At 42.5% G+C, this 26,443-nt stretch overlaps 3 protein-coding genes across 3 annotated transcripts in view; 1 reads left to right on the plus strand and 2 right to left on the minus strand.

Moving 5' to 3' along the window:
• Window positions 1-5,054, minus strand: part of atf6b (activating transcription factor 6 beta) — a 17,798-nt gene extending 12,744 nt beyond the window's left edge. Inside the window, exons 1-6 of the mRNA XM_059556943.1 lie at window positions 4,720-5,054; window positions 3,986-4,053; window positions 1,353-1,431; window positions 734-793; window positions 447-529; window positions 147-291 (exon numbers count right to left, since the gene is read on the minus strand). Coding sequence (XP_059412926.1) covers window positions 147-291; window positions 447-529; window positions 734-793; window positions 1,353-1,431; window positions 3,986-4,053; window positions 4,720-4,798 — 514 coding nt within the window. The 5' untranslated portion in view covers window positions 4,799-5,054. The remainder of the gene's footprint in view (window positions 1-146; window positions 292-446; window positions 530-733; window positions 794-1,352; window positions 1,432-3,985; window positions 4,054-4,719) is intronic.
• Window positions 5,055-11,921: 6,867 nt separating this feature from the next.
• On the plus strand, window positions 11,922-17,150 carry LOC132144813 (uncharacterized). Its single transcript, XM_059555383.1, has 8 exons — window positions 11,922-12,052; window positions 13,876-14,124; window positions 14,604-14,882; window positions 15,736-15,780; window positions 16,357-16,473; window positions 16,592-16,642; window positions 16,745-16,776; window positions 16,892-17,150. Exons 1-8 carry the CDS (start codon window positions 11,986-11,988, stop codon window positions 16,994-16,996), a joined length of 945 nt encoding a protein of 314 aa, XP_059411366.1. The 5' UTR covers window positions 11,922-11,985; the 3' UTR covers window positions 16,997-17,150.
• An 829-nt stretch (window positions 17,151-17,979) lies between these two features.
• LOC132144814 (uncharacterized) lies at window positions 17,980-21,710 on the minus strand. Its single transcript, XM_059555384.1, has 5 exons — window positions 21,452-21,710; window positions 20,506-20,859; window positions 19,848-19,964; window positions 18,585-18,637; window positions 17,980-18,301 (listed from the first exon to the last, which is right to left on the minus strand). Exons 1-5 carry the CDS (start codon window positions 21,480-21,482, stop codon window positions 18,194-18,196), a joined length of 663 nt encoding a protein of 220 aa, XP_059411367.1. The 5' UTR covers window positions 21,483-21,710; the 3' UTR covers window positions 17,980-18,193.
• Window positions 21,711-26,443: the final 4,733 nt, after the last annotated feature.

Genomic DNA, 26,443 nt, shown 5'->3' on the forward strand with positions numbered 1-26,443 from the left:
AGAGTGTGTGTCTGTGTGTGTGTGTGTGTGTGTGTGTGTGTGTGTGTGTGTGTGTGAGAGAGAGAGAGCACACCTGTGGAGTGTGTGTCGAGGCTGCTGAGAGTGTGTGTCTGTGTGTGTGTGTGAGAGAGAGAGAGAGAGCACACCTGTGGAGTGTGTGTCGAGGCTGCTGAGAGTGTGTGTCTGTGTGGTCCGGGGCTGGTGTGGGGCGGTGACACTGGACAGTGGTGGCAGCAGCACGTCTCCACACATGTGCGGTGGAGTGGGGGGGTTCTCACTCTTCACAGTCACCTGAGAACACACGTGAGGACAGGAAGAGTCCTGATGTTTGCTCAGCTGCACTGAAGACAGCACGAGCAAACAACACTAACGGCAGCAAACAGAGACGCACACTCCCGTCACAGCTTAACTCTTACTGTACAATCCCAGGGACAGGCCACACACACCTGAGGCTCGGGGACAGATGGGACGGAGCTGTCAGAGGTCAGAGACGACACAGGCGATGGAGGTTCGGTCTTCACCTGGAAAACTACAACACACACACACACACACACAACTTACTCATGCCTTTCACCAGAGCTTCATCTGAAACAAGACTGTGGCACAACTCATGGTCTGAAAACCAAATCATCTCCAGCCATTATAATGCATTAACGTATAATAATAATAATCCTGACCAGATCCTATTTACAAAAAAACACTAGATGGTCAGCATGCAGACAGGGTCACTTACACATGTCCACTGGCAGAGGTTGTGTTATCGTCATGTCATCCTTCAGGACTGACACTTCACCTACAAATAAAGACACAGCACACACAGTGAGGGAGCAGCTATTGCTGAATATTTCTTATTAAATAGAGAATCAGCATTTAATCATTAAACACAGATGTTTGCAGGTCAGAGTCCTTCTGGAAAACTGCACACTCTGCATTAATCACAAATACTGAATGTCTGAGTGTATATCAGATTCATCAACATCTTCTTCAAATAACCAAATGAAGACATTTCTGAAGATAAAGTCCAAGAATTGTGTAAGAATGTTCCTAAATGGAATTCTTGAAACATTCTCAAGTTTTGAATACAAGGTGGTTCTTGCGGAGGATTGATGGACTCGATGAGGCTGGTCAGCTTCCTTTCTTTAAAAGAGGCAGTCTCAAGATGGAGCGATTCTGTGCAGTAAAAACGTCCTGTTCATGGTGTTCATGAGCTGAATAATGCCAAAGAGTGTCATATTTATAAGCACAATTTTACCGGACTCTGTAGAGTGCTCTTGAATTTCTCTGACCTTCTAATATCGTCTCTGCTAATGAAGAGCCTTGGACTGGTGACATTATAAAGCAGAGTGTCCCACCTGTGAAGTTGTGCTCCAGGTTCTTCCACGGGGAAGTGGGGTCATCAGGGTCCAGCGTGAGGACCAGATCACTGTCCAGCTGACAGACAGACAGACAGACACATTCTGACCATCATCACTTATTGTGCTTGATTTTGAGGACAGAATTTTCTGGAGTCGGTCACTTATGGCAATAAAATGTTGTAGCTGTTGAGTCTATTTGTGACCCTGGAGATCTATATATGATCTGAAAGATTAATAAATCATCTCTACATTGATGTCTGGTTTGTTAGGAAGACAATATTTGTCTGAGATACAACTATTTGAAAATCTGGAATCTGAGGGAGCAAAAAATTGAGGAGATCATCTTTAAAGTTGTCCAAATGAATTCTTAGCCATGAATATTACTGATCAAAAATTAAGTTTTGACATTTACGGTAAGAAATTTACAAAATATCCCTGTGGAACATGATCTTTACTTAATACCCTAATGATTTTTGGCATTAACAAAATGTGCGTGTGTGAGTGTGTGTGTGAGTGTGTGTGTGTGAGCGCGCGTGTGAGTGTGTGTGTGAGTGTGTGTGTGTGAGCGCGCGTGTGAGTGTGTGTGTGTGTGAGCGCGCGTGTGAGTGTGTGTGTGCGCGTGTGAGTGTGTGTGAGCGCGCGTGTGAGTGTGTGTGAGCGCGCGTGTGAGTGTGTGAGCGCGCGTGTGAGTGTGTGTGTGTGAGCGCGCGTGTGAGTGTGTGTGTGTGAGCGCGCGTGTGAGTGTGTGTGTGTGAGCGCGCGTGTGAGTGTGTGAGTGCGCGTGTGAGCGCGCGTGTGAGTGTGTGAGTGCGCGTGTGAGTGTGTGAGCGCGCGTGTGAGTGTGTGTGTGAGTGTGTGAGCGCGCGTGTGAGTGTGTGTGTGTGAGCGCGCGTGTGAGTGTGTGTGTGTGAGCGCGCGTGTGAGTGTGTGTGTGAGCGCGCGTGTGAGTGTGTGAGTGCGCGTGTGAGCGCGCGTGTGAGTGTGTGTGTGAGTGTGTGAGTGCGCGTGTGAGTGTGTGTGTGTGTGTGAGTGTGTGAGCGCGCGTGTGAGTGCGCGTGTGAGTGTGAGTGCGCGTGTGAGCGCGCGTGTGAGTGTGTGTGCGCGTGTGAGTGCGCGTGTGAGTGTGTGTGTGTGTGTGAGTGTGTGAGCGCGCGTGTGAGTGTGTGAGCGCACGTGTGAGTGTGTGTGAGTGTGTGAGCGCGCGTGTGAGTGTGTGTGTGTGAGCGCGCGTGTGAGTGTGTGTGTGTGAGCGCGCGTGTGAGTGTGTGTGTGTGTGTGAGTGCGCGTGTGAGTGTGAGTGCGCGTGTGAGCGCGCGTGTGAGTGTGAGTGCGCGTGTGAGCGCGCGTGTGAGTGTGTGTGTGTGTGTGAGTGTGTGAGCGCGCGTGTGAGTGTGTGTGTGTGAGTGTGTGAGCGCGCGTGTGAGTGTGTGTGTGAGCGCGCGTGTGAGTGTGTGTGAGCGCGCGTGTGAGTGTGTGTGTGTGAGTGCGCGTGTGAGTGTGAGTGTGTGCGTGTGAGTGAGTGAGTGAGTGAGTGTGTGTGTGTGAGCGCGCGTGTGAGTGTGTGCGTGTGAGTGAGTGAGTGAGTGAGTGAGTGTGTGTGTGTGTGTGTGAGTGCGCGTGTGAGTGTGTGCATGTGAGTGAGTGAGTGAGTGAGTGAGTGAGTGAGTGAGTGTGTGTGTGTGTGTGTGTGAGCGCGCGTGTGAGTGTGTGTGAGTGTGTGTGTGTGAGCGCGCGTGTGAGTGTGTGTGTGCGAGCGCGCGTGTGAGTGTGTGTGTGTGTGTGAGTGTGTGAGCGCGCGTGTGAGTGTGTGTGTGTGTGTGTGAGCGCGCGTGTGAGTGTGTGTGTGTGAGCGCGCGTGTGAGTGTGTGTGTGAGCGCGCGTGTGAGTGTGTGTGTGTGAGCGCGCGTGTGAGTGTGTGTGTGTGAGCGCGCGTGTGAGTGTGTGCGTGTGAGTGTGTGCGTGTGAGTGAGTGAGTGAGTGAGTGTGTGTGTGTGTGAGCGCGCGTGTGAGTGTGTGCGTGTGAGTGAGTGAGTGAGTGAGTGAGTGAGTGAGTGAGTGAGTGAGTGAGTGAGTGTGTGTGTGTGTGAGCGCGCGTGTGAGTGTGTGTGTGTGAGTGCGCGTGTGAGTGTGTGTGTGTGAGTGCGCGTGTGAGTGTGTGTGTGTGTGTGCGCGTGTGAGTGTGTGTGTGAGTGTGAGTGTGTGTGTGTGAGTGCGCGTGTGAGTGTGTGTGTGTGTGAGTGCGCGTGTGAGTGTGTGTGTGAGTGTGAGTGTGTGCGCGTGTGAGTGTGTGTGAGTGCGCGTGTGAGTGCGTGTGTGTGTGTGAGCGCGCGTGTGAGTGCGTGTGTGAGTGCGTGTGTGTGTGTGTGCGCGTGTGTGTGTGTGAGTGCGCGTGTGTGTGTGTGAGTGCGCGTGTGAGTGTGCGTGTGAGTGTGTGTGTGAGTGCGCGTGTGAGTGTGTGTGTGTGAGTGTGTGTGTGTGTGTGTGCGCGTGTGAGTGTGCGTGCGCGTGTGAGTGTGTGTGAGTGCGCGTGTGAGCGCGCGTGTGAGTGTGTGTGTGTGTGTGTGTGCGTGTGTGAGTGCGCGTGTGAGTGTGTGTGAGTGTGTGTGTGTGTGTGTGTGTGGTGAACCTACCGAAGTGTCATACTTCAGTTCTCCGGTGAAGTCCTCCTCCATATCCTCACACTGATACAGACAGGCATCTGACGGACACAAACAGAGAGTGGAAGTGTGAGAGGAAGGGAACAGGATGCTAGAGAGCCAGAGGCTGTCAGTTTCTGGGAAACATCGTCCAAGTGTTTTATGTAGCTTCTGAAGGGCAGATTCATATTGACCAGTGTACACATTTACACACAATGCTCTTCAAGCACGGAGCATGAACATCCTCACGGTCCTCAGTGTGAAGAACTCTCAGAAACTACAGTCACAGCTGGGAAGGGTTTGAAGAATCAGAAGATGCTGGAAAACCAAAGCAAGAACTGCTCGAGACAAACAAGAAACTCACAACCTACTCTCACAACACAGTCGCTGATCACCGACTCAGTTTTCAAGGCTGTCACTGTTTCGTAAAGACTGCTATTTGTTTTTGAGCGGAGCTGAAATTGAGTCTCGTCGCCGCTGCTGTGCTTCAGGACACAATCAGTTCTCCAGCAGCTCCGTTTCCTTTGTTATATTCCTTACCACCAACTGTTTATTTTTAACGTCTTTTTAATCTTTGAAATCAACATATAGAAGGGGAAATTGTATTTCTAGTCAAAGTGAGACACACGTGCACACTAGCAGCAGCCGGAACCGGAGTGACTCCGGTCCAGAGTCAGCGGCGCACCCCTCACACCGAGCCGGGTAACGGTAACGGTGATGTTACTCACCCCAGTCCGCGCTGGTCAGCAGGTTATCGGCGCAGAAGCGGCTGTCCAGCTCCGACAGCAGCAGCTCCGTGGTCATCATCTCTCTCTCAGACAGACAGACACACACACACACACACACACACACTCACTCTCTCTCTCAGTGGGAATCACAGAGGCGAGGCCGATTCTACCCCAAGAGGCATCAGTCAGTGAAGCACCGAAACCGTGAAGCAGAGCACTAAATCTGACCGATAGCTTTTGTTTAACGTTTTAGCTCGCCATTCCGCACATTCGCTCGACTGACATACACAGACAAGGAAATCATTTCCTTAACAAGACCCGCCTCTTTCTCTTTCGATCAGCCAATGCGAACGTAGGACAGAAGAGTGGCACGGCGGTTGGCCTCTCGAAACCCAGAACGCATGATATTGGAAGACCGCGAGCCAAAGGTGTGGTTTCTCGCGGGAAGGCGGGTCTGTTCTGCTGCAGAAGCCAATCAAAACACGCTTTGACGATTGACGGTATTATTGACCAATGAAGTTGTACAGAAAATGGACCTTCCACACTGCGCTTTTGTTCCCGTGTTATTGTTTTCGTGCCTAATATCTATTTTTGCAACAAAAAGTATATGTATATACTTTTTTTCTTTTTCTTAGAATTGACGTTGAAGTCAGCAGCTGTTAATTAAATATAAAGAGGTTTGTAGAAAGTTATGGATTATGTAGCTCTTACAGCGGGTCATGTAAGGATGCCTCGATGGTCACGTGGAGTTGAGCGTGAGAACAGTGAGCCGGAGGACTCCCCCAAAACTGCATTCAGGGGACACAGAGAGGATGTGAGAACCTAGCGCACTTCCGACAGAGGCTTGCATGTCACTGCAGATCATATTTATCAGAAACTTGTGCAGTTTGTCGTGCAGTGACAGTGATGAGAAAACAACAACAACGACCCTGCACCCATGTCTATTTGCTCAGTCACATATTCTCTCAGGAGGTGCCTCTTGAGTAAATACTTACTTCAAAACAACATGTGACACTTCAGCTTTATAGAAGTAATGGTAGTAGGTTATCAGGTGCTTTTCACCCACTGTTTTATGAATAGTGAATTAAGACAGGACTCATTAAAATAAATACATCATGCATATTTCAAGTTAAGAATAGAAGAGCCGTGTTTCAGTTGTATACAGCAGTGACTGGAAATTATAACCATTTTATTAAACAATGAACTAAAATCTATAATAAAAGAGTTAAAATGTTATATTTTCAATGTCTAAATGTAACAACCACATCCTTATATGGAATCCTCAATCATATTCTGAATTAGTCAATTCGTGCAACCATGGTGAGCAACACTGCCAACAAAAGAATAAATTATGTTCAGTCACCGTTGTTCATGTAAGCCAGATCTGCACAGATTTACTGCAAGTCCTCTTCTCTTTCTTAATATGTATTAAACATATGATAACTGTGCATATCTGAGCATCACTAAGCAACACCTGACAGCTCAAGCTGCAATCGAGCCTCCAAGGGAATAATGAAGACTCAATGAACAATAATCATGTGGCCATATTTGCCTGGCTAAACCAAGCCCAGTGTAAAAGGAAAGTGCCACCAAGCAACAAAGAAGTACAAGAAAATAAAATTATAGGCTCTACAAATAATATCACATATTAATTGATATAAAGACTTTTTTAAATAAAATGTTAGCCAAGTTATATTAGCCAGTGTAAGCTCTTAGTTCCCTCAATTTATAAAGAACGAATTAGTAAATCGTGCACACAATTTATTTATTTTTTCTTGCATGTCAAGTGCGGGGCTATGAAGTGTGGCTAAACTTTGCAAAGTCAGAAGCTGAAAAAGCCAAGTGTAATATTTGTGGCAAGCTAATTTGCTGCAAAAGAGGTGTTACCAGAGGTGTCAAAATGTTTTGCAAAAAGAGACAGAATATGAATATATTTGATATCTACACACTGGAATAGAAAGTGGGATTCAAATCAAATAAAATTCAAATTATACCAAACCCTAATTAACTGTTACTTGTGTCATTTTAGGCTTGACAGACAGAAAGGTCTAGAAAAGCTCTTCATGCACAGAATATTGGAGGAAAAGTGAGCAATGTTAAGGGAGAGTGTTTTCACTCCAAAATTCATCCAAGTGATTTTTGCATTTTTAGCAGATGCTTTTATTCAAAGCAACTTACAGTGCATTCAGGCTAACATTTTTTACATAACGTGTTCCCTGGGAATCAAACCCACAACCTTGCACTGCTAATGCAATGCCCTACCACTTGAGCCATAGGAACACAGTGATGATAGATGGATCTGTGGACTCTCATTGAAGAAGAGATGTGTACCTGAGAACTTAAATATGTCAAGGTTAAATGTGCTGGTTTTCAGGTAGTTTCTGGCCAAACAAAAGAAGTAAGTAGCGTTATGTCTAGGGAGTACTGAAGACAAATGTGTGGCCATAGAGACCACAAGCTGCAGCGATGACTGGTGACAGGAACAGTGTTTTTTTAAGAACCTGGGGAAACTGGTCTTACAGTATGTGCTGATTGTTTTTTTTCCCATACTTGTTCAGGTTTCACCTTGTACACTGGTAAGTTGGGCATTTTCTCAAATATAGCACAGAACATCATCGGCTTTGACCAACTCAGGCATGGATTTCTGTTACAAGAAGACACAGCTCAGTTGGGCACAAAAGCCTATACAGCAGGGACGCACTACAGTGAAGTTCCTAGTCGCTGGGCCAGGTTTCGGGACAGGAAATGTGCATCAGTATTGTTCTTGTCTGGCCTGTACAACACATCAAATTCACATGAGGTTGGGTGTTAGCCAGTGATCTCCAGTCAGTGGCATTAACCTTTGCAGTGGTAAGAACACATGTGACTGGATTATTATCATTACGTATGGTGAATGTGGCTCCATATACGTAATCATGGAATTTATCCTTGACTGCAGAGTTCATTGAAAGAAATGCCAATTGGTGATTAGGATATCTTTTCTCTGATTTGCTCAGTTGTCTAATTGCAAATGCAATGGGCTGTAGACTGGAGAAATGCTTCTGATTTAATTCAATGCCTAGCCCTTTAAGACTGGCATCTGTATGCAAGTTGTAGGGTTTGTAGGGGTCTGCAAAGACTAAGGCAATAGTGAGACACTGATTCATTTGGCCAAAAGCATCCATGCAAGACTGATTCCACCTGTCTCTGAAAGGTTCAGACTCTTTCAGGTAGGTATTGCATTAGTTTTTGCCAAGCTTTTTACCTTGTTGAGTGGGTGCATAATACTTTGTTATGTCAGTAAGTGATCTGACAGTTTCAACATATTTGGCTATGAAGCTACAGTTATAACCATAGAAATCCAGAAAAGATCTTAAGGACTAAAGGTTTATAAGATGCAGGTTGGTACTGACTTGTCATGGTTTGCCGCAGTGTTTTCAGGTTTTTCCAAAGACAATGAGGTTTGTATCAATATCTATTGTCTTTGTGGCTAGAGTTTCAAGATGGCCACCAAGCTTTACAATCCAGGAGACAAAGACAAGGAACCAGGACCTCAATGCAGACCTTAACTGTGTCTCCTGACCAACATTTATGTCCAGAGTCTGCACAATGTCCACCCCAGCACTTTCTTTACACAGCTGGGTCAAGCTCATGAAAAGGTTTTTATTGGTGCCCAGAATAACCAGGGTTCGGTAACAAAAGCCAAGTATCTTAGATTTTCTTCCAATTCTTAACAGACTCCGACTCTGTACTTTTTATGAGACTTATTGTTTTCTCCATCTAATATGATTTTTTGAAGAATAGGAGGAGGAAAGAAGAAGTGAGGGGAAATAGGATAATAATAATAATTCTTTACATTTATATAGCGGTTTTCTAGGCACTCAGGGGGTCTCTCCTCATCCACCACCAGTGTGCAGCATCCATCTGGATGATGCGACGGCAGCCATATTGCGCCAGAACACCCACCACACACCAGCTTACTGGTGGAGAGGAGACAGAGTGATGAAGCCGATCAGCAGATATGGGGATTGTTAGGAGTCCATGATGGTCAGAGGCCAATGGGCGAATTTAGCCAGGATGCCGAGGTCACACCTCTACTCTTTTCGAGAGACATCCTGGGATTTTTACTTACCACAGAGAGTAAGGACCTTGGTTTAACGTCTCATCCGAAGGGCGGTGCTTGTTGACAGTATAGTGTCCCCATCACTACACTGGGGAGCTAGGACCCACACAGACCACAGGGTGAGCACCCCCTGCTGGCCTCACTAACACCTCTTCCAGCAGCACCTAGTTTTCTCAGGAGGTCTCCCATCCAGGTACTGACCAGCTCAGCCCTGCTTAGCTTCAGTGGGAAACCAGTCTTGGGCTCCAGGGTGATATGGCTGCCAGCAAAGGATGCCTGTCATTATTAATATTAAATGCAAATTTACAGTGTAAATTAGCAGTCTATGGAACAGTCACAAGCCTCCTGGTTTTCATCCAAAATATCTTAAGTTGTGTTCTGAAGACGAACGAAGCTTTTACAGGTTTGGAACGACATGGGGGTAAGAGATTAATGACAAAATTTTCATTTTGGGGTGGAGTATCATTTGAAGACTCACTGAAGCAGACAGACATCCATGGCTTCATCAGCAGTTACTCAGAGGAAAGCTAACATGTTCTACATGAGAACGACCTCTACTGACCACACTCCATATGACACTGACATTCTAATGAATATGATTGCATTTCAATAGAAACACATCACTAAAACATTGGACTATACAATATCTTTTACAACCCGAATTCCGGAAAAGTTGGGACGTTTTTTAAATTTGAATAAAATGAAAACTAAAAGACTTTCAAATCACATGAGCCAATATTTTATTCACAATAGAACATAGATAACATAGCAAATGTTTAAACTGAGAAAGTTTACAATTTTATGCACAAAATGAGCTCATTTCAATTTTGATTTCTGCTACAGGTCTCAAAATAGTTGGGACGGGGCATGTTTACCATGGTGTAGCATCTCCTTTTCTTTTCAAAACAGTTTGAAGACGTCTGGGCATTGAGGCTATGAGTTGCTGGAGTTTTGCTGTTGGAATTTGGTCCCATTCTTGCCTTATATAGATTTCCAGCTGCTGAAGAGTTCGTGGTCGTCTTTGACGTATTTTTCGTTTAATGATGTGCCAAATGTTCTCTATAGGTGAAAGATCTGGACTGCAGGCAGGCCAGGTTAGCACCCGGACTCTTCTACGACGAAGCCATGCTGTTGTTATAGCTGCAGTATGTGGTTTTGCATTGTCCTGCTGAAATAAACAAGGCCTTCCCTGAAATAGACGTTGTTTGGAGGGAAGCATATGTTGCTCTAAAACCTTTATATACCTTTCAGCATTCACAGAGCCTTCCAAAACATGCAAGCTGCCCATACCGTATGCACTTATGCACCCCCATACCATCAGAGATGCTGGCTTTTGAACTGAACGCTGATAACATGCTGGAAGGTCTCCCTCCTCTTTAGCCCGGAGGACACGGCGTCCGTGATTTCCAACAAGAATGTCAAATTTGGACTCGTCTGACCATAAAACACTATTCCACTTTGAAATAGTCCATTTTAAATGAGCCTTGGCCCACAGGACACGACGGCGCTTTTGGACCATGTTCACATATGGCTTCCTTTTTGCATGATAGAGCTTTAGTTGGCATCTGCTGATGGCACAGCGGATTGTGTTTACCGACAGTGGTTTCTGAAAGTATTCCTGGGCCCATTTAGTAATGTCATTGACACAATCATGCCGATGAGTGATGCAGTGTCGTCTGAGAGCCCGAAGACCATGGGCATCCAATAAAGGTCTCCGGCCTTGTCCCTTACGCACAGAGATTTCTCCAGTTTCTCTGAATCTTTTGATGATGTTATGCACTGTAGATGATGAGATTTGCAAAACCTTTGCAATTTGACGTTGAGGAACATTGTTTTTAAAGTTTTCCACAATTTTTTTACGCAGTCTTTCACAGATTGGAGAGTCTCTGCCCATCTTTACTTCTGAGAGACTCTGCTTCTCTAAGACAAAGCTTTTATAGCTAATCATGTTACAGACCTGATATCAATTAACTTAATTAATCACTAGATGTTCTCCCAGCTGAATCTTTTCAAAACTGCTTGCTTTTTTAGCCATTTGTTGCCCCCGTGCCAACTTTTTTGAGACCTGTAGCAGGCATTAAATTTTAAATGAGCTAATTAAGTGTATAAAAGTGTAAAATTTCTCAGTTTAAACATTTGCTACGTTATCTATGTTCTATTGTGAATAAAATATTGGCTCATGTGATTTGAAATTCCTTCAGTTTTCATTTTATTAAAATTTAAAAAACGTCCCAACTTTTCCGGAATTCGGGTTGTAAAAAAGGAAACTTGTGTGAACTTGAACACGTAAACATGCTTACTACTTCATGGTAAAGAACATCACAGTGTTGCCAGATTAATACAGCCATTGCAATTATGGTGTGAATCTGAGAAAAGGAGCTGCAATCATTTTTTTACAGTATTTTACAGAGGGCCGTTGTTTTGATATTTGGTATTTAATGCAATTACATAAGTGTTAAATGTGAGTATCCAATATAGTTGAGTCTTACAAAAAATCTTGTTCATGTCTTTGCAGCTTCAGCAGAAGAGAAAGATAAAGAGTGATGCTGAAGCGCTTGTCATTTCTGTCAGCTGGGAATGGAAGTGAGATGCCGTTGCTCTATCAAATGTTACTTTTCATTCCAAAACATTTGACACTTTTGATCTGCAACATCATGAATCATTTGGTCATTTGAGAAGACACATAATTTGACATTTTCTATTACAAGTAGTTCAAATTGTATAAACACATAATTCATGAGTTTGCAGTAGTGTCTGTCTTTATGTCAGGGCAAATTTGAGCATATTTAAATTTTGTCCAACTTGTTACTAATAAACTTGATTTGTCCAGAGCTCTCAACTCAATACAAACAACTCATGACACCATTCCTTCGACACAGATACGCACTTTTATATTTAGCGATACTTTTATCCAAAGCAACTTACAGTGCATTCTAGTTATAATTTGTTTGTTTTTTTAACCAGTGTGTGTTTGTTCCCTGGGAATTGAAGCCACAAACTTTAGCACTGCTCACACAATTCTCTACCACTGAGCCACTGGACACACACACACACACACACATAGAGAGAGAGAGAGAGACACACAAGGAGGAAGCTTTTGGGATCAAGTGGAAAGAGAGACACAGTCTAGTCAGTCATATGAACTCGGGACTGCTTCAGTCACAATGAGAAACCTTATTCTAAACTGGACATTTCTCTTTATTTTACATCTGACCAAAGAGGACGCTTCAGGTAAAACAAATGACTGAATCTAAATCATGTCTTGTTTTTTTGCTCAACTGCTTCGCTGTTGATGTCAGTTGACCTTTATGTTAGAAATGCAAGAACATAAGCTGTTGTCTATGATGATCTCAGTACTAATATATATTCATAAAATCTGCAGTGGAACAGAGTCTGGGTGTTATCATTTATGAGCATATGAAGTATGATGCACTTTTATATTTTATTAAATCCTAAAATAGTGAAACTACCGTATTCACCATTACTGATACATTAAAAATGACAGCTCAACACAAAACTGATCACCAAACCTGTATGACTTTCTTCTGCTCAACCAATGTTTAGTTTTTGCCTTACAATGAAAGTTAAAAGGGTCTAAAACAACTAATAATCAGCATTGCCATGACACTCTTTATACATTTTTAAAGTCTTTTGGTTACACTTTATTTTTGTGTCCTTGTTACTGTGTAAATATACATTTAAGTACTAAGAAATATTAATTAACTACATGTACTTACTCTGTGGTTAGGGTTAGGGTTAGGTTTAAGGTTTGGCTTCGGGTTACTTGCATGTAATTATGCATAATTTATTGTTATTATATTAGTAAATACATGTAACATTAGGGTGACCCCAGTTAATGAGAAATGGAAACAAACACAATTTCACTGAGCAGTTGTGGGACTGTGTCTCAGTCGTGGTATTGGGGGAAGAAGGCACTGAGACTCAAACCATTAGGCCACAACTGACCCTCATCTCTGATTCAGAAACATGCAACATTTTCTCAGTCAACAAAAACTTGGCTATATCACCAATTAGCTCATGAAGAACCGGATGTTACAAAGAGACGTTCTTTGAGCATACTCTAAATGACAATTTATCTGAATGGAAGTTTGCATATATTACTATCTTCTAGTGGAGAAACAAACAAAAATAAAGTGGGTGAGAGGTTATATATATACACCTTAATGTAACGTGTAACAAAGACACCTTAAAATAAAGTGTTACCAGACTTTTTAATTAAGAATCCCATGACAATTCTGTTATTCCCCGTTGGATATTAAGAATAGCCTCTTTAATTATAACGGTTTCGAGCACTGCACAATTATCTGCTCAATATGTTTGAACCACAGGGTCCAAAACAACACTGGACTTAACTTGTTGTTGTTGTTGTTTGTTTTGTATGTGGGAAAAAAAACCTACTGTCATTCAGTTTAGAGTGAGAAAATGACAGACTTTCCATTTCTATGTGAATATTTAATAACAGGCAGGCATGTTAGTGTGTGATGAGAGACATAAAACAGCCAGCCTTGTCTGACTGGCTTACTGACCAGCTGACCAAAATAACCTATTCCAAAATATAAAACTGGTATCGGTTTACAGACAAAAAACAAAAACAATATTAACTTCCATTTGAAACGGAGTCACAGGAACACACTTCCTTCTGATTAGCTATAAATAGGAGGCGACTCAGGAAGTCCAGTCAGCCTCAGCTCTGAATGTGTGTTCATATCAAAGTGAGTCAGCTGTTCCTTTACACAACAACATCCTTCGCTTTCTATAGCAATCAGGTATTACAGATTGTTACTCATGTTACAATCAGTAAAGCCATTTCTCATTTATTATTTCAACATATTTCAAATACTATCCTAAGCTACTTAAAATTTGCAAAGAAAATATATGTGTTGTTTGGTGCTCACCCATAATTCATATTAATTTCTCCTCTCATGTAAACCCATGGGCACAGGACAGTTTAGGGAAAGCAATGCATTTAGGGCTGATGTTACATTTAAAGGTGAAATGTGAGTGTATAATCTCTGACCTTTCACCTTTCTCAGTGCAAAAGCTGAGTGCCCCAGAAAAGCATTTTCTTGTCCTGATGTGTTCTGACGCTTCATATGTTGACTGGAGCCATGGGCTGGAAAAGGTGATCGCTTCTAAACGAGGAAAGCAGGTGTCTTACCTGGACGAAAGCAAACACCAGCTGCTTGAAGACGGCCAGCTCTCCATTAAAGGCCTGCAGGAATCAGACGCTGGAGAATATTACTGCAACCATCAGCTAGTGGCAGATATCACTGTGCTCAAAGGTATTTTAGTCGTTGCACGTCTTTCCAAGCTCATACTATTTTCTTTCTTCTCTGGGAATACAAAAGACACCAAATAAACTGTGAGCACAGGTTACCAAGACCCAAGAAGGACAAAAAAAGCACCATGAGAGTGGCATAAATGTGTGTTACAAGGGGTGTGTTGGTACAGTGGATAAGACACATGCCTTTGGTGTGAGAGACCTGGGTTTGAATCCACTGTAAGACACCAGTGTGTCCCTGAGCAAGACACTTAACCCCTAGTTGCACCAGAGGCATGCGACCTCTGACATATACAGCAATTGTGAATCGCTTTGGATAAAAGCATCAGCTAAATGTGTTAATGTGAATCATGCAATACAGACAAAAATTTCAGTGACATTTACACTGTACACAAACCAGCATGCATTCATTTCTTCTTACTTTGTATGTGTTCTTAGAGTTGTTTTCTTCTTACATAAGCTTTCTTTCTTTCTTTCCAGGTCATAACTTTACAGTTGCTGAGGGCACAACTGTTTATCTGCCATGTAAGACATCTGATAAAACGAAGCAGAGATGGGCATTCAAACGCACTCCTCAGTCCAGAAAAGAGTTCATCTCCACACTTTATAAAAACAGCACCATAAAGAAAGAGAGAGCTGATCCAACATTAAGATTCACTCACACCACAGACCACCTGATTATCTCCAGTCTCCAGCTGCAGGACTCTGGGCTTTATCTGTGCAACAACAGAGAGATGGCTTTCCTCACGGTGACCACAGGTAGCACTGAACACAACATCCACAGTTCACAAGTTAAGTTCTGTGAAATGAAATGGAATGACACAAGGGAAAAAGTATTGAACACATGAAGAGGCGCAAAAAGACATGAAAGTCAAGACACCAGCTGAAATCTATAAGTAATTAGAAAGCAATCCTGTCAATCCTGAAAGCAAATTAGCTTCAGTGCCAACACCTACTAGTGTTTGCTAGTCTTGAAACCCTCTGAAATTCTGCATTCATTCATGAGGAAATATTAATGTTTAATGGGATGGCTTTTGGTGTGGCAGCTTGTTTTACATATGCTTAGCAGCTTATATTGTCATTTCTTGTGTATTCTGCTTTGGGGTGATTTCATGTATGTTGCATTGGCAACAGCAGCATGTCTGTGGATGTTCTGGCAGAAGCAAGTCTCTGTACGTCAGCAGAAGCAGTGTAGCAGATCTATTCTGTTAACACATTAACATCATCATATCCATAGCCATGCCAATCTATTCGGAGAGCTGTGGCCTTACAACTCTGCACTTTTCTGAAGCGTTTTCCAGTGCCACTAAATCAGCTGTGTTTTGATGACTTTAGTTCACACAGGTGTCCCAGCAGAGGAACCAGGTGTAGATCATCACATCAACTGTGAACATGTTCCACTAACATTTCACAATCAAAGAATGGCTCAATTAAACAAATCTTCAAACCTGTGTATTATCATTCTTCAGAATATCACTTGCTTTGAGATCATGTTATCTAATGTATTGACATGACATGAATCCATGTATTAAACTTATTACAATTCTCAGTTTACAATATATTTTATTCTCTAGACAGTGTAATGGAATAAGAGTGTGTTTCTTTTTCACAGCATCGACTGAAATTGAAAACAGCAGTCCAGATATAAACAAATATCGTAAGTTCTGTTCATTTTTCACCTAGTATCACGTGAAAGTCTGTAAGCTCTTCAGTATTTTCTGTATAAATTCAACCCATATCGAATTTGAATTTCATTCTATAACTAGACAAAGAGGATCCAGTTAGACAAACAATACACAAATCTATAGGTAAAAGAGAGACACGTTAACATCTGTGCTGCAGAGAGTATGTGGACCTCTAGATTATCAGTTTATTTAAAGAGTAAATAAACTGATAATTCTTTCAGGAAAGCAGATAAAACAGGTGAGAGCTGACCAAACACATTCAGTAATAAGAAGCTCATCCGACCGTTAAACACTGTGCGGGCTGTATAATGGTTTGAGCTAGAGCTGGAGCAAGACACTTCAATAGAACAATGACTTCTGCATCCTACACGAGAATGTCAAGCACCAAAACAGCAGAGTGCACCGTGTTTTTGTTTTTATTTGTGCTTAGCATTTCTTTACAACATTATAGTACTAGACAAACATCAGATCTCAATGTAGCTCAAAGTAAAAAAATACCCTGCCACTATAGCACTGTACGGTCTGTAAACATGAACGTGTGTGTTTAGTGACTGTGGCCGTCCTGCTGGCCTTGTGCATCCTGGCGATGGTTTGTGTTGGCCTTCTGTCTGTGACGATCGGCTGGAAAAGCAGAAGAAGGAGAAGAAACATTAGAAAAGAAACAGGTGCATTGGACATGGAATCCATCTTTTGACCAAAAGACATACTCATACACACACAAGTAAAATACAAATAAATAAATAAATAATTGGTTAATCGATTGATTTATTTAATTTTTTTCAGAGCTGACAGATATTGCATCTGGTCTACAATTACAAAGCATGTCAAATGAAGGTAGGGGTGGAATGTTATTCTTTGCATTAATATCATGAGATCATCATTTCAACAGCATTATGCAGATTTGATTTCAAACAGAGATCTTGTGTTGTTTATCAGGCCCCTGGATGCTGGACACTCAGGAGGATGCAGTGAGTTTCTTTCTCCACCAATCAAAAGCCAAATATACTTGTCGATGTAAATATGGCTGGAGTTATCTATATTAGCTGTGCTACTGTGTGTGTGTGTGTGTGTGTGTATGTCCAGGGGGAAATCCAGTACGCGTCTCTGGGTGTGCAGCACTGGAGACAGACAGACAGACAGCTGAGCAGCAGACAGCATGTCATTTACTCCACACTGACCCCGTCATGAAAACAACACACTCATTTACACTGGATACCTAGTCAATATGAGATATGTTAATATAAACCGAATACATTCAAAAACACCTTGTATAGAAACTGAAATCACTGTCTTAGCTTTATTGTCATCCTACAAAAGCTTATATTTAATCAAACAAAAGAAACCATGGAATATAGTTATATAACACATGTAATATACACTACCATTCAATATATATAACAAAGATATTATAAATTGGTGACAGTAAATACTTTTATAATCTTACAAAAGAAATAAAATATTTTGATAAATGCTGTTCTCTTTACATTTTTATAACAAGAATCCTGAAAACAATAAATTAAAATCCTGAAAATAAATTCAAAATATATTTGAAAAGAAAATATTTGACATTATTCAACTCGTTTTCTACAAGTTGATATGATTCTTTAGGTTCTGAGGTGTAAAACAAACCCCCTTTTAGACTAAAACAGCTGTTCACAGCAAGCCATTTAGGTGCATGTTTCTTTAAAAGCTAATGAGCTCTGCTGACCCCGCCCCTCTCTTGAGCAGTTTTCATGAGACTGTTTACTTTAGCCATGAAACTTGAAATTATTAGGAAAGGCGATCTGCAAAGATTCATAAAACATAGGCACATTTAGGTAAATTGGGGGCACATTTCCTTCAAAACAAAGCTAATCCACAGCGGCTCAGATGTCAGGACTCAAGAGTAAATGAGGCTGCCATGTTCATTATAAGATCCAACAACAGAACACCTTGATTACTTAGGAGTCATTCTTTCATATTGTCTTCCCCTGCACACAATGGTGGACAGCTCACAGCTCACTCAGGGCGGGTCTAAGGTAAGATGGCCTTGTCAATCAACTATAGTGGGAGTGGCCTGTGCAGAACTACGCCACTCTCACAGGAATCTCAGAACTAAAAAAAATAATAATAATAAAAACACTGGGTGGATTTTTACCATTAGTAGTTGTGTACAGACACTTTTATGACCTCTTTAAACCAACTACATGCAGCCTTGGTGAACAAAATAGACTTCTTTCAGAAACATTACAAATAGTTCCAACCCCAAACTTTTGGATGGAAGTGTATAAATGATTTTATATGGATTTTTCCCACAGGCTTGGCATAAGTTCAGAGTATAGATGTTGGTATAGTAGACTTGTTAAACTCTCTCTGTTAATATGAAGCTGGTTAAATGCGGTGAAATCAGGACGTGTGGTTGTTTATAGCTGCGTATATCACGTTGACTGGATCAGGAGCCGCGGCTCTGGACCGTCTGAGGAACCGGAGACTGGAATACTGTACTTGTGCTGCCTGGAAAACACAGCATCTCCCTGCATTAATGAATCAATATTAATGTCAAGCTACTGACGACACAGACAAACAGGAGAACCAAGGTTCCTTTCGTAGGTATGCCACTTCTTCGTGGTATTCTTATCCTTGTTTTTACGTTGATCGTACATCATATTCTGAGTTTGTAGTTTTATAATGCCAAGGTCTCACATTTTCTTGTGCTTATAGAATTTTAGTGATGCCATTCTTATGCTACTTTTTTTTGGATATATGTCATTTTTTAAAGAATGCAAGTCCATCCTACCTTGACATTTGAGTTTTCTGTCACGCAGCTGATGCAACAGACCCTGGAAGAACCTAAAAGAAAAACACATGCCAAATAATGCACAGCGCTGTGTGGTGTAACCTGCATTTCAATCAAGTTTGATTTGGGGCTTCATGCTGTTTTAAAGGGGTCATGAACTGAGAAATCCAAACTTCTTTGATAGTTTGACATATAAGAGGTTGCTATACTATAAAACATCCTGCAAGTTTTTAGAACTCAAAACTTTTTTTGTTACGCTAAAAATAGCTTATATTTAAGGTGGTCTGCCAAAAGCACAGCTTGTGGAATCGTCTACTCCATGATGTAATAGTTTGGATAAGCACCGCCTCCTCAGAAGAAGATCAATGACTGCTTCTACAGCACTGCCTGTTTAGCCCCGCCCACAAATTCTACAGCACTGCCTGTTTAGCCCCGCCCACCAATTCTACAGCACTGCCTGTTTAGCCCCGCCCACCAACTCTACAGCACTGCCTGTTTAGCCCCGCCCACCGATTCTACAGCACTGCCTGTTTAGCCCCGCCCACCGATTCTACAGCACTGCCTGTTTAGCCCCGCCCACCAACTCTACAGCACTGCCTGTTTAGCCCGCCCACATATTCATGCATGTAGAGTAAATAATGCTAATAATAAACAAGCTGTTTAAAAACAGTGTTTGCATCACCTTCTTTCTGATCCCAATATTAGAATTAACTTTATTTTTAATGAAGATCCAGAACATGTCTCGGTTCTTTGTTCACTTCATTTTAGTTCAGATTCGTTAACAAACAAGGCACAATTCGATGCAGCATTTTTACAAAGACTGAATCTGACAGATGATGCTGTGCGATTATATTGGATCTGACAGTAATGTGGCAACAAGTACGAGTAACTGTTTTAAGTATGTGATCACAATTGCTTTGTCTGTTTTAAATATAATATAAACAAATAATTTGATATGAGTATTTATGCGTTTTTGACCTAAATCACAGCAGCATCCATCTGTGAGCAATGTAGGCTGTCAATCATACACTATTAGCGTTTACTTCGGAGTCTACAATCCTCCACGTCTATTCAAACAGAGCATTCTGATGAGGGTTAAAACAGGACAGAAAATAGACTACTACTTCTTAATTATGATGGGGTTTTTAATGTAAAAATCTTTATAGCATTATAAGCACATCAGAGAACAGTACACAAAAAAAGAAAAAAAAATACCCAGGCAGTTCGTGACCCCTTTAAGAGCTGCGGTTCTCTGTTTCTCACCTTGTCTGTAACAAAGCCCAGTCACGCAGAGAATAGTGCAAACCCCACAAACAACACAAGCACAGACCAACAGCATCCTGCAGCCCACACTTTCTGATGAACGCCGCAGTTCAGCGTCTGAAACACAAAACCAAAGCAGTCACCAAACAAACCAGTGGAAAGAGCAGCAGTTTCACTGGAACAGAAGAGAGTCACAGAAAACAGAGGTTACAGCCAGAACTAATCCTTCTCCAGAAATAGGTCTTTTGTGGTTTCTCAGTTTTAGAAAGACAGTGAAGAAAGGTATATTACATTAATAATCCAACAACTTGTCAACAAACAAAGCATTCACAATTTAGCAGTATATTCTGACAGCTTCTGCACCTTTATGAATTGGTATTGTACTTTTGATTTTTTATAAATATGGCAACTTTTAGTGAAGTAAAATTGCTAAGTATAATTAGTAAATGTATTTTCCATTTAGCTGGAAGTCTAAATATGATGGCACTATTCTAACAGATAGCTTTGATCTGAACCATGCTGATGAAGGAAGAGGTCTGTTCTGGAGAAATGATCCACTAAAACACAGAGCACCTTTACAGCTCTCTGTGCTTCTGCCATTTTAAATTATAAAAACATTAATATACCGGTAATAAAAACCGATCGGAAGAGCACTAACCTGCAAATGTGAGTCTGACAGCAGTGCCAAAGTGCATCGTCTTTGCCCTGACACCAAGAGCGCAGTAGTACAGCCCCAGATCTGACTCTCTGACCCCAGAGATCACCAGGCTGACCGAGTCAATCCTCCGGTCTGCTTCCAGCCCAAAGTGACTGCCATTCTCATTATAGTAAGTAACTAAATCTTTTTTGTTAAGGTTTCCTCTTGCTGCAGATATGAGTAAAGTAATCTGCTCAGAGCTCAGTCGATACCATGCCATCTCAGAGCTGGAGTTCAGGAAGCAGGGCAGAGTGACATTCTGCTCCAGCTGGACGCTCATGTTCACGGGGTCTGCGTGGCACTGTGTGCTGATGCCTTCAAAGACAACATCAGGACCTTCTCTAATCAGTTGTTATAACAAGGAAACCACACTATATACATATATTTACATTTACACACTATAGAAATATTATTCATCATTTAGCAGATGCTTTTATCCAAAGCAACTTAAAAATAGAAGCAGTCAAAATCAACAAAAGAGCAATGATATGCAAGTGTTATAACAAGTCTCAGTCAGCCTAACACAGTACACATAACTTTTTTTGTTAATTCTATAATAAATAAAAAGAATACAGAAAAATAACGGAGAAAAAAAACAAGCAGCTAAAAAAAGATAATAACTATATATATATATATATATATATATATATATATATATATTATAGGCCTATAATAAACAAACAGAATAGAAAAAAATGGTAACTTTTTAAACAAAGTTTTTTTTTTTTTAAGAAAACTGCAAGAATGCAAGTCTTATAGGGTAAAGTGTTTTTTTATATATAAAAAAGAACAATTAGATAAAAATAAGTTTAGAATAGAGAGCATTAGAGGGTAAAATAAAGACGGAAGAGATTTGTTTTTAGCCGTTAATATATTAATAGAGATCAATGTATGGCTGTATACTCACTGACTAAAAGGATAACTTTGAAAATGCTCATGTTCCAGTCTCTGTCAGGTGCAGTTCATCTGCTCGGAGATGTGGGAGCAGGGGGCTTATAAATGCTTCAGTTTGCTTACCCTCGACAGGTCAGGCTTTCACTTATAAACCACAGTTTTGCACATTTCCACAGTTGTCATGCTGGTGTTTACCGAAAAGGGAAGAATCTGTTTGCTGCTGCATACCACCACACTTAAGTTTTCATTTTTGAGGAATAGGTTAAATCTAGAGCAGCTTGGTGTTCACACTCTCTTCCGTCAGCATGAGCACATGTGAAACAGTCTCACACTCCATTACCACACACAAAAATGCTAATGTACAACAGACATCCCATGCTTTCTCACAATGTTTTTTGTAATTTCTGCTCACTAGACATTTTGATTTCATCCAAAGTAACTGATAATGCACTGTACATGCACTCTCCCCACCTACAATTTCTGCCGGCCCTAGACTCGAACTCACAACCTTTCGATTGCGAGTCCAACTCTCTAACCATTAGGCCACGACTTCCCCTCCAGACAGTGGAGACCAGGACAACTAGAGCCCCAGATACAGATCCCCTGTAAAGACCTTGTCTCAGAGGAGCACCAGGACAAGACCACAGGAAACAGATGATTCTTCTGCACAATTTGACTTTGCTGAAGCCTGGAATTGAACTACTGGTTTCGTCTGGTCAGAGGAGAACTGACCCCCCAACTGAGCCTGGTTTCTCCCAAGGTTTTTTTCTCCATTCTGTCACCGATGGAGTTTCGGTTCCTTGCCGCTGTCGCCTCTGGCTTGCTTAGTTGGGGACACTTCATCTACAGTGATATCGTTGACTTGATTGCAAATAAATGCACAGACACTATTTAACTGAACAGAGATGACATCACTGAATTCAATGATGAACTGCCTTTAACAATCATTTTTGCATTATTGACACAGTTTTCCTAATGAATGTTGTTCAGTTGCTTTGACGCAATGTATTTTGTTTAAAGCGCTATATAAATAAAGGTGACTTGACTTGAATTGACTACAGAAGTCTATGCTAGAAAACACTACACTACAGAAGTGTACACTACTGGGCATTTGTTCAAATATAGGAGCAAATGACCAGCAACTGGACAAACACAAAATAAAGTTTCATTTTAATTTTGTATATGTCAGTGAGCAGGATTCTGAAACTGATAATGTCATGACCTTTTTCTCAAGTTCCTGTGTGTCTTCAGTATGGTTTGACAGGATTTTGTGATCTGTCAGTCTAGCGCTATGGTTAGGCATTGTTGAGTCACTTGTTTACTGCAGTTTCTCTCTTCTATGGATGTCATCAAGAGTAGATCTTGTGGAGAGAAGCATTTTCATGAGAACAAAAACACCATATTGTAATTTTTCCTTAAATAAATTTATAGAAAATATGATTGGTCTCAAAACAATGAACACATGTACCTTAGACAAACATCTCAACTTTACTGCATATTGACCCTAGATTGAAAATAGACATTAAAAAGAACACACTATGAAAATACATACTTGTCGTAAAGTTGTTCAATAAGAAGTTTTGTTAAAGGAATAGTTCACTAAAAATAATAATGTGCCAAAAATGTCCTCAAGATTCAAGAAGTAGTGACCATGTGACCTCCACAGACCCCTGGAGGCCACAGGAGGCACTGCAGAGCGTCTGAGGACTGACACATAAAAAGAACATTTCAGCATTTTCTAAATGTTCTGAATATCATTTTTCTGCTTTAAATACATACATGTAAACATATCCTACCGTAAATCCTCAAATAAAAGCCGGGGCCTTTATTTACCTGAACTGCAGAAGGGAACAGGCTTTTATTTGAAGCAGGCTTTTATTAGAGGCAGGCCTTTATTTCTAATTCCATCTGTTTGATAAGTAATTGTTTTAAATAACCCATTTTAAATTAAAAGCGATAGCGTTCCAGTGGACAGAGATCATAACATTAGCACAGAATCAGTTCAGAGTCAATCACCAAAAGAATCAGTTCGGTTCAGACGCGCTATGTGTGTTGGTCTGCTTCACGCTGAATCACACATGCGCAGTATCATCAGCGTCCGACAGAAACGCTTCTCGGTTCAGTGTACTGGTGATCTGAAAACCGATGCAACCGGTTCTTGTCTCGAGAACGAGAAACGCTCCGGCAGTGGGCGTGTACATTCATTATCTGGCTCTGCTGCACAAATTTCCCCCGGCCTTTATTTAAGACCGGCCTTTATTTGTCCGTGTTGACCACGAACCCGGCCTCTATAAGAGGCCCGGCGTTTATTTGACTACCGGTTTTTATTTGAGGAATTACAGTAATTCCATTCTGATAAAGTCAGTGTTATTTAGATTATTTTCTTTAACTTCAGATGGTCCAGCAGTTGGTAATGAGAATGTCAAACAGCTGATATATGCACACTGCACATCATTTAAATTTAGTAATAAAGCCACAGCCTGACCCGCTGCTGCGTATGCCTTGCCATTTAGGCAAGATGTATTTCTTGAAGGGGCTTAGATGGCAAGGAGGGAGATTAAGAGAGGATGCCTCCCTCACAGAAAGAAAGCTCTTTCTACAGGGGGCATCCTCTCATAGCAGCTTTCGCGCATCGCCTTGATGTCAGCACATTTTACTCTAATGCCGAAACCAATGGATGCAAGAAGACATGGCCTCTTTTCTTTTCGATCTCTGTATGGAGATCAGGCAGAAATAGAAGGCTCACCTGCGCTGGAGGGCTATGGTCAGGAAGATAACGCTCATCAAGGCGGCCTCACGGCAGCACCTTGTTAGCGTACTTTCATGGCAAGTCCAACTTTGCCGTGGCGCGATCCATAACCTCCAACATAATTGAGAAGGCTCAGCCTCAGCTTCTTCACCATCCTCAAACATATCCTGCTTTTCTTGGGTAAAAACCCAGCAGAGCACTAACCTCAGTATCAGAAAGTGTTAAAGATGTAACATCATCCTCCCGAGGCTCTGTCTCGTCCGCTGCAATTATGAGCACGAAATGGAAAGTCCCGCTTTTTAACTATTCAGACAGATCCGCCTGTGATCCCCACGAGCTCATTCTCCTCCGTGCCTCAGCAGTGACAGGTCCTGAACCGCGGGAAGCAGATTGCCACCTTTTTTCCCTCGGAAAGAGAAACGAACAAGAGCGGAGCTTTTTCATCAAAAAAACGCTCACAATGCATTCAGATTGCCTCCTCAAAGACATCGTGTGCGTGCTTTAAACCCAAACAAATGACGCAAAGATCGCGTGTGTCATCGGGTGTCAAATAACGCAGACACGGATGCACACATTGTCTAAACGCTTGCTAGTAGTCGCCATGATATACAGAGAAAGATTGCTCTTACCAGTTCTTTCAGATGCACGCTTCAAACAGAACAGTCAGTGAAGACGAAGAAGAGAATGACGTGCTCTGATTTATAAGTACTTTATGACTGTATTAAGTATTAACATTTTATAGAATTCACTAAATCTGAAGTTACTGATATACTGTGAGCATCTCGTCCATCAGTGTGTTTTACCTGCATCCAGAGCTCCACCATGTTCTGCTTCCCTTCTTCCACATCGCTTTTCATTCGCCCTGCTCCATGATCATGATCGTGTGTGTGTGCGTGATCGTGTGTGTGTGCGTGATCGTGTGTGTGTGCGTGATCGTGTGTGTGTGCGTGATCGTGTGTGTGTGCGTGATCGTGTGTGTGTGCGTGATCGTGTGTGTGTGCGTGTGCGTGTGTGTGTGCGTGATCGTGTGTGTGTCCGTGATCGTGTGTGTGTCCGTGATCGTGTGTGTGTGCGTGATCGTGTGTGTGTGTGTGATCGTGTGTGTGTGCGTGATCGTGTGTGTGTGCGTGATCGTGTGTGTGTGCGTGATCGTGTGTGTGTGCGTGATCGTGTGTGTGTCCGTGATCGTGTGTGTGTGCGTGATCGTGTGTGTGTGCGTGATCGTGTGTGTGTGTGTGTGCGTGTGTGTGTGCGTGATCGTGTGTGTGTCCGTGATCGTGTGTGTGTCCGTGATCGTGTGTGTGTGCGTGATCGTGTGTGTGTCCGTGATCGTGTGTGTGTCCGTGATCGTGTGTGTGTGCGTGATCGTGTGTGTGTGCGTGATCGTGTGTGTGTCCGTGATCGTGTGTGTGTCCGTGATCGTGTGTGTGTCCGTGATCGTGTGTGTGTGCGTGATCGTGTGTGTGTCCGTGATCGTGTGTGTGTGCGTGATCGTGTGTGTGTCCGTGATCGTGTGTGTGTGCGTGATCGTGTGTGTGTGCGTGATCGTGTGTGTGTCCGTGATCGTGTGTGTGTCCGTGATCGTGTGTGTGTCCGTGATCGTGTGTGTGTGCGTGATCGTGTGTGTGTCCGTGATCGTGTGTGTGTCCGTGATCGTGTGTGTGTGCGTGATCGTGTGTGTGTCCGTGATCGTGTGTGTGTCCGTGATCGTGTGTGTGTGCGTGATCGTGTGTGTGTGCGTGATCGTGTGTGTGTCCGTGATCGTGTGTGTGTCCGTGATCGTGTGTGTGTGCGTGATCGTGTGTGTGTCCGTGATCGTGTGTGTGTCCGTGATCGTGTGTGTGTCCGTGATCGTGTGTGTGTGCGTGATCGTGTGTGTGTCCGTGATCGTGTGTGTGTCCGTGATCGTGTGTGTGTGCGTGATCGTGTGTGTGTGCGTGATCGTGTGTGTGTGCGTGATCGTGTGTGTGTGCGTGATCGTGTGTGTGTGCGTGATCGTGTGTGTGTCCGTGATCGTGTGTGTGTGCGTGATCGTGTGTGTGTGCGTGATCGTGTGTGTGTGTGTGTGCGTGTGTGTGTGCGTGATCGTGTGTGTGTCCGTGATCGTGTGTGTGTCCGTGATCGTGTGTGTGTGCGTGATCGTGTGTGTGTCCGTGATCGTGTGTGTGTCCGTGATCGTGTGTGTGTGCGTGATCGTGTGTGTGTGTGCGTGATCGTGTGTGTGTCCGTGATCGTGTGTGTGTCCGTGATCGTGTG

The sequence above is a fragment of the Carassius carassius genome, chromosome 8, assembly GCF_963082965.1.
Source record: "Carassius carassius chromosome 8, fCarCar2.1, whole genome shotgun sequence".
NCBI classification, from domain to species: Eukaryota; Metazoa; Chordata; class Actinopteri; order Cypriniformes; family Cyprinidae; genus Carassius; species Carassius carassius.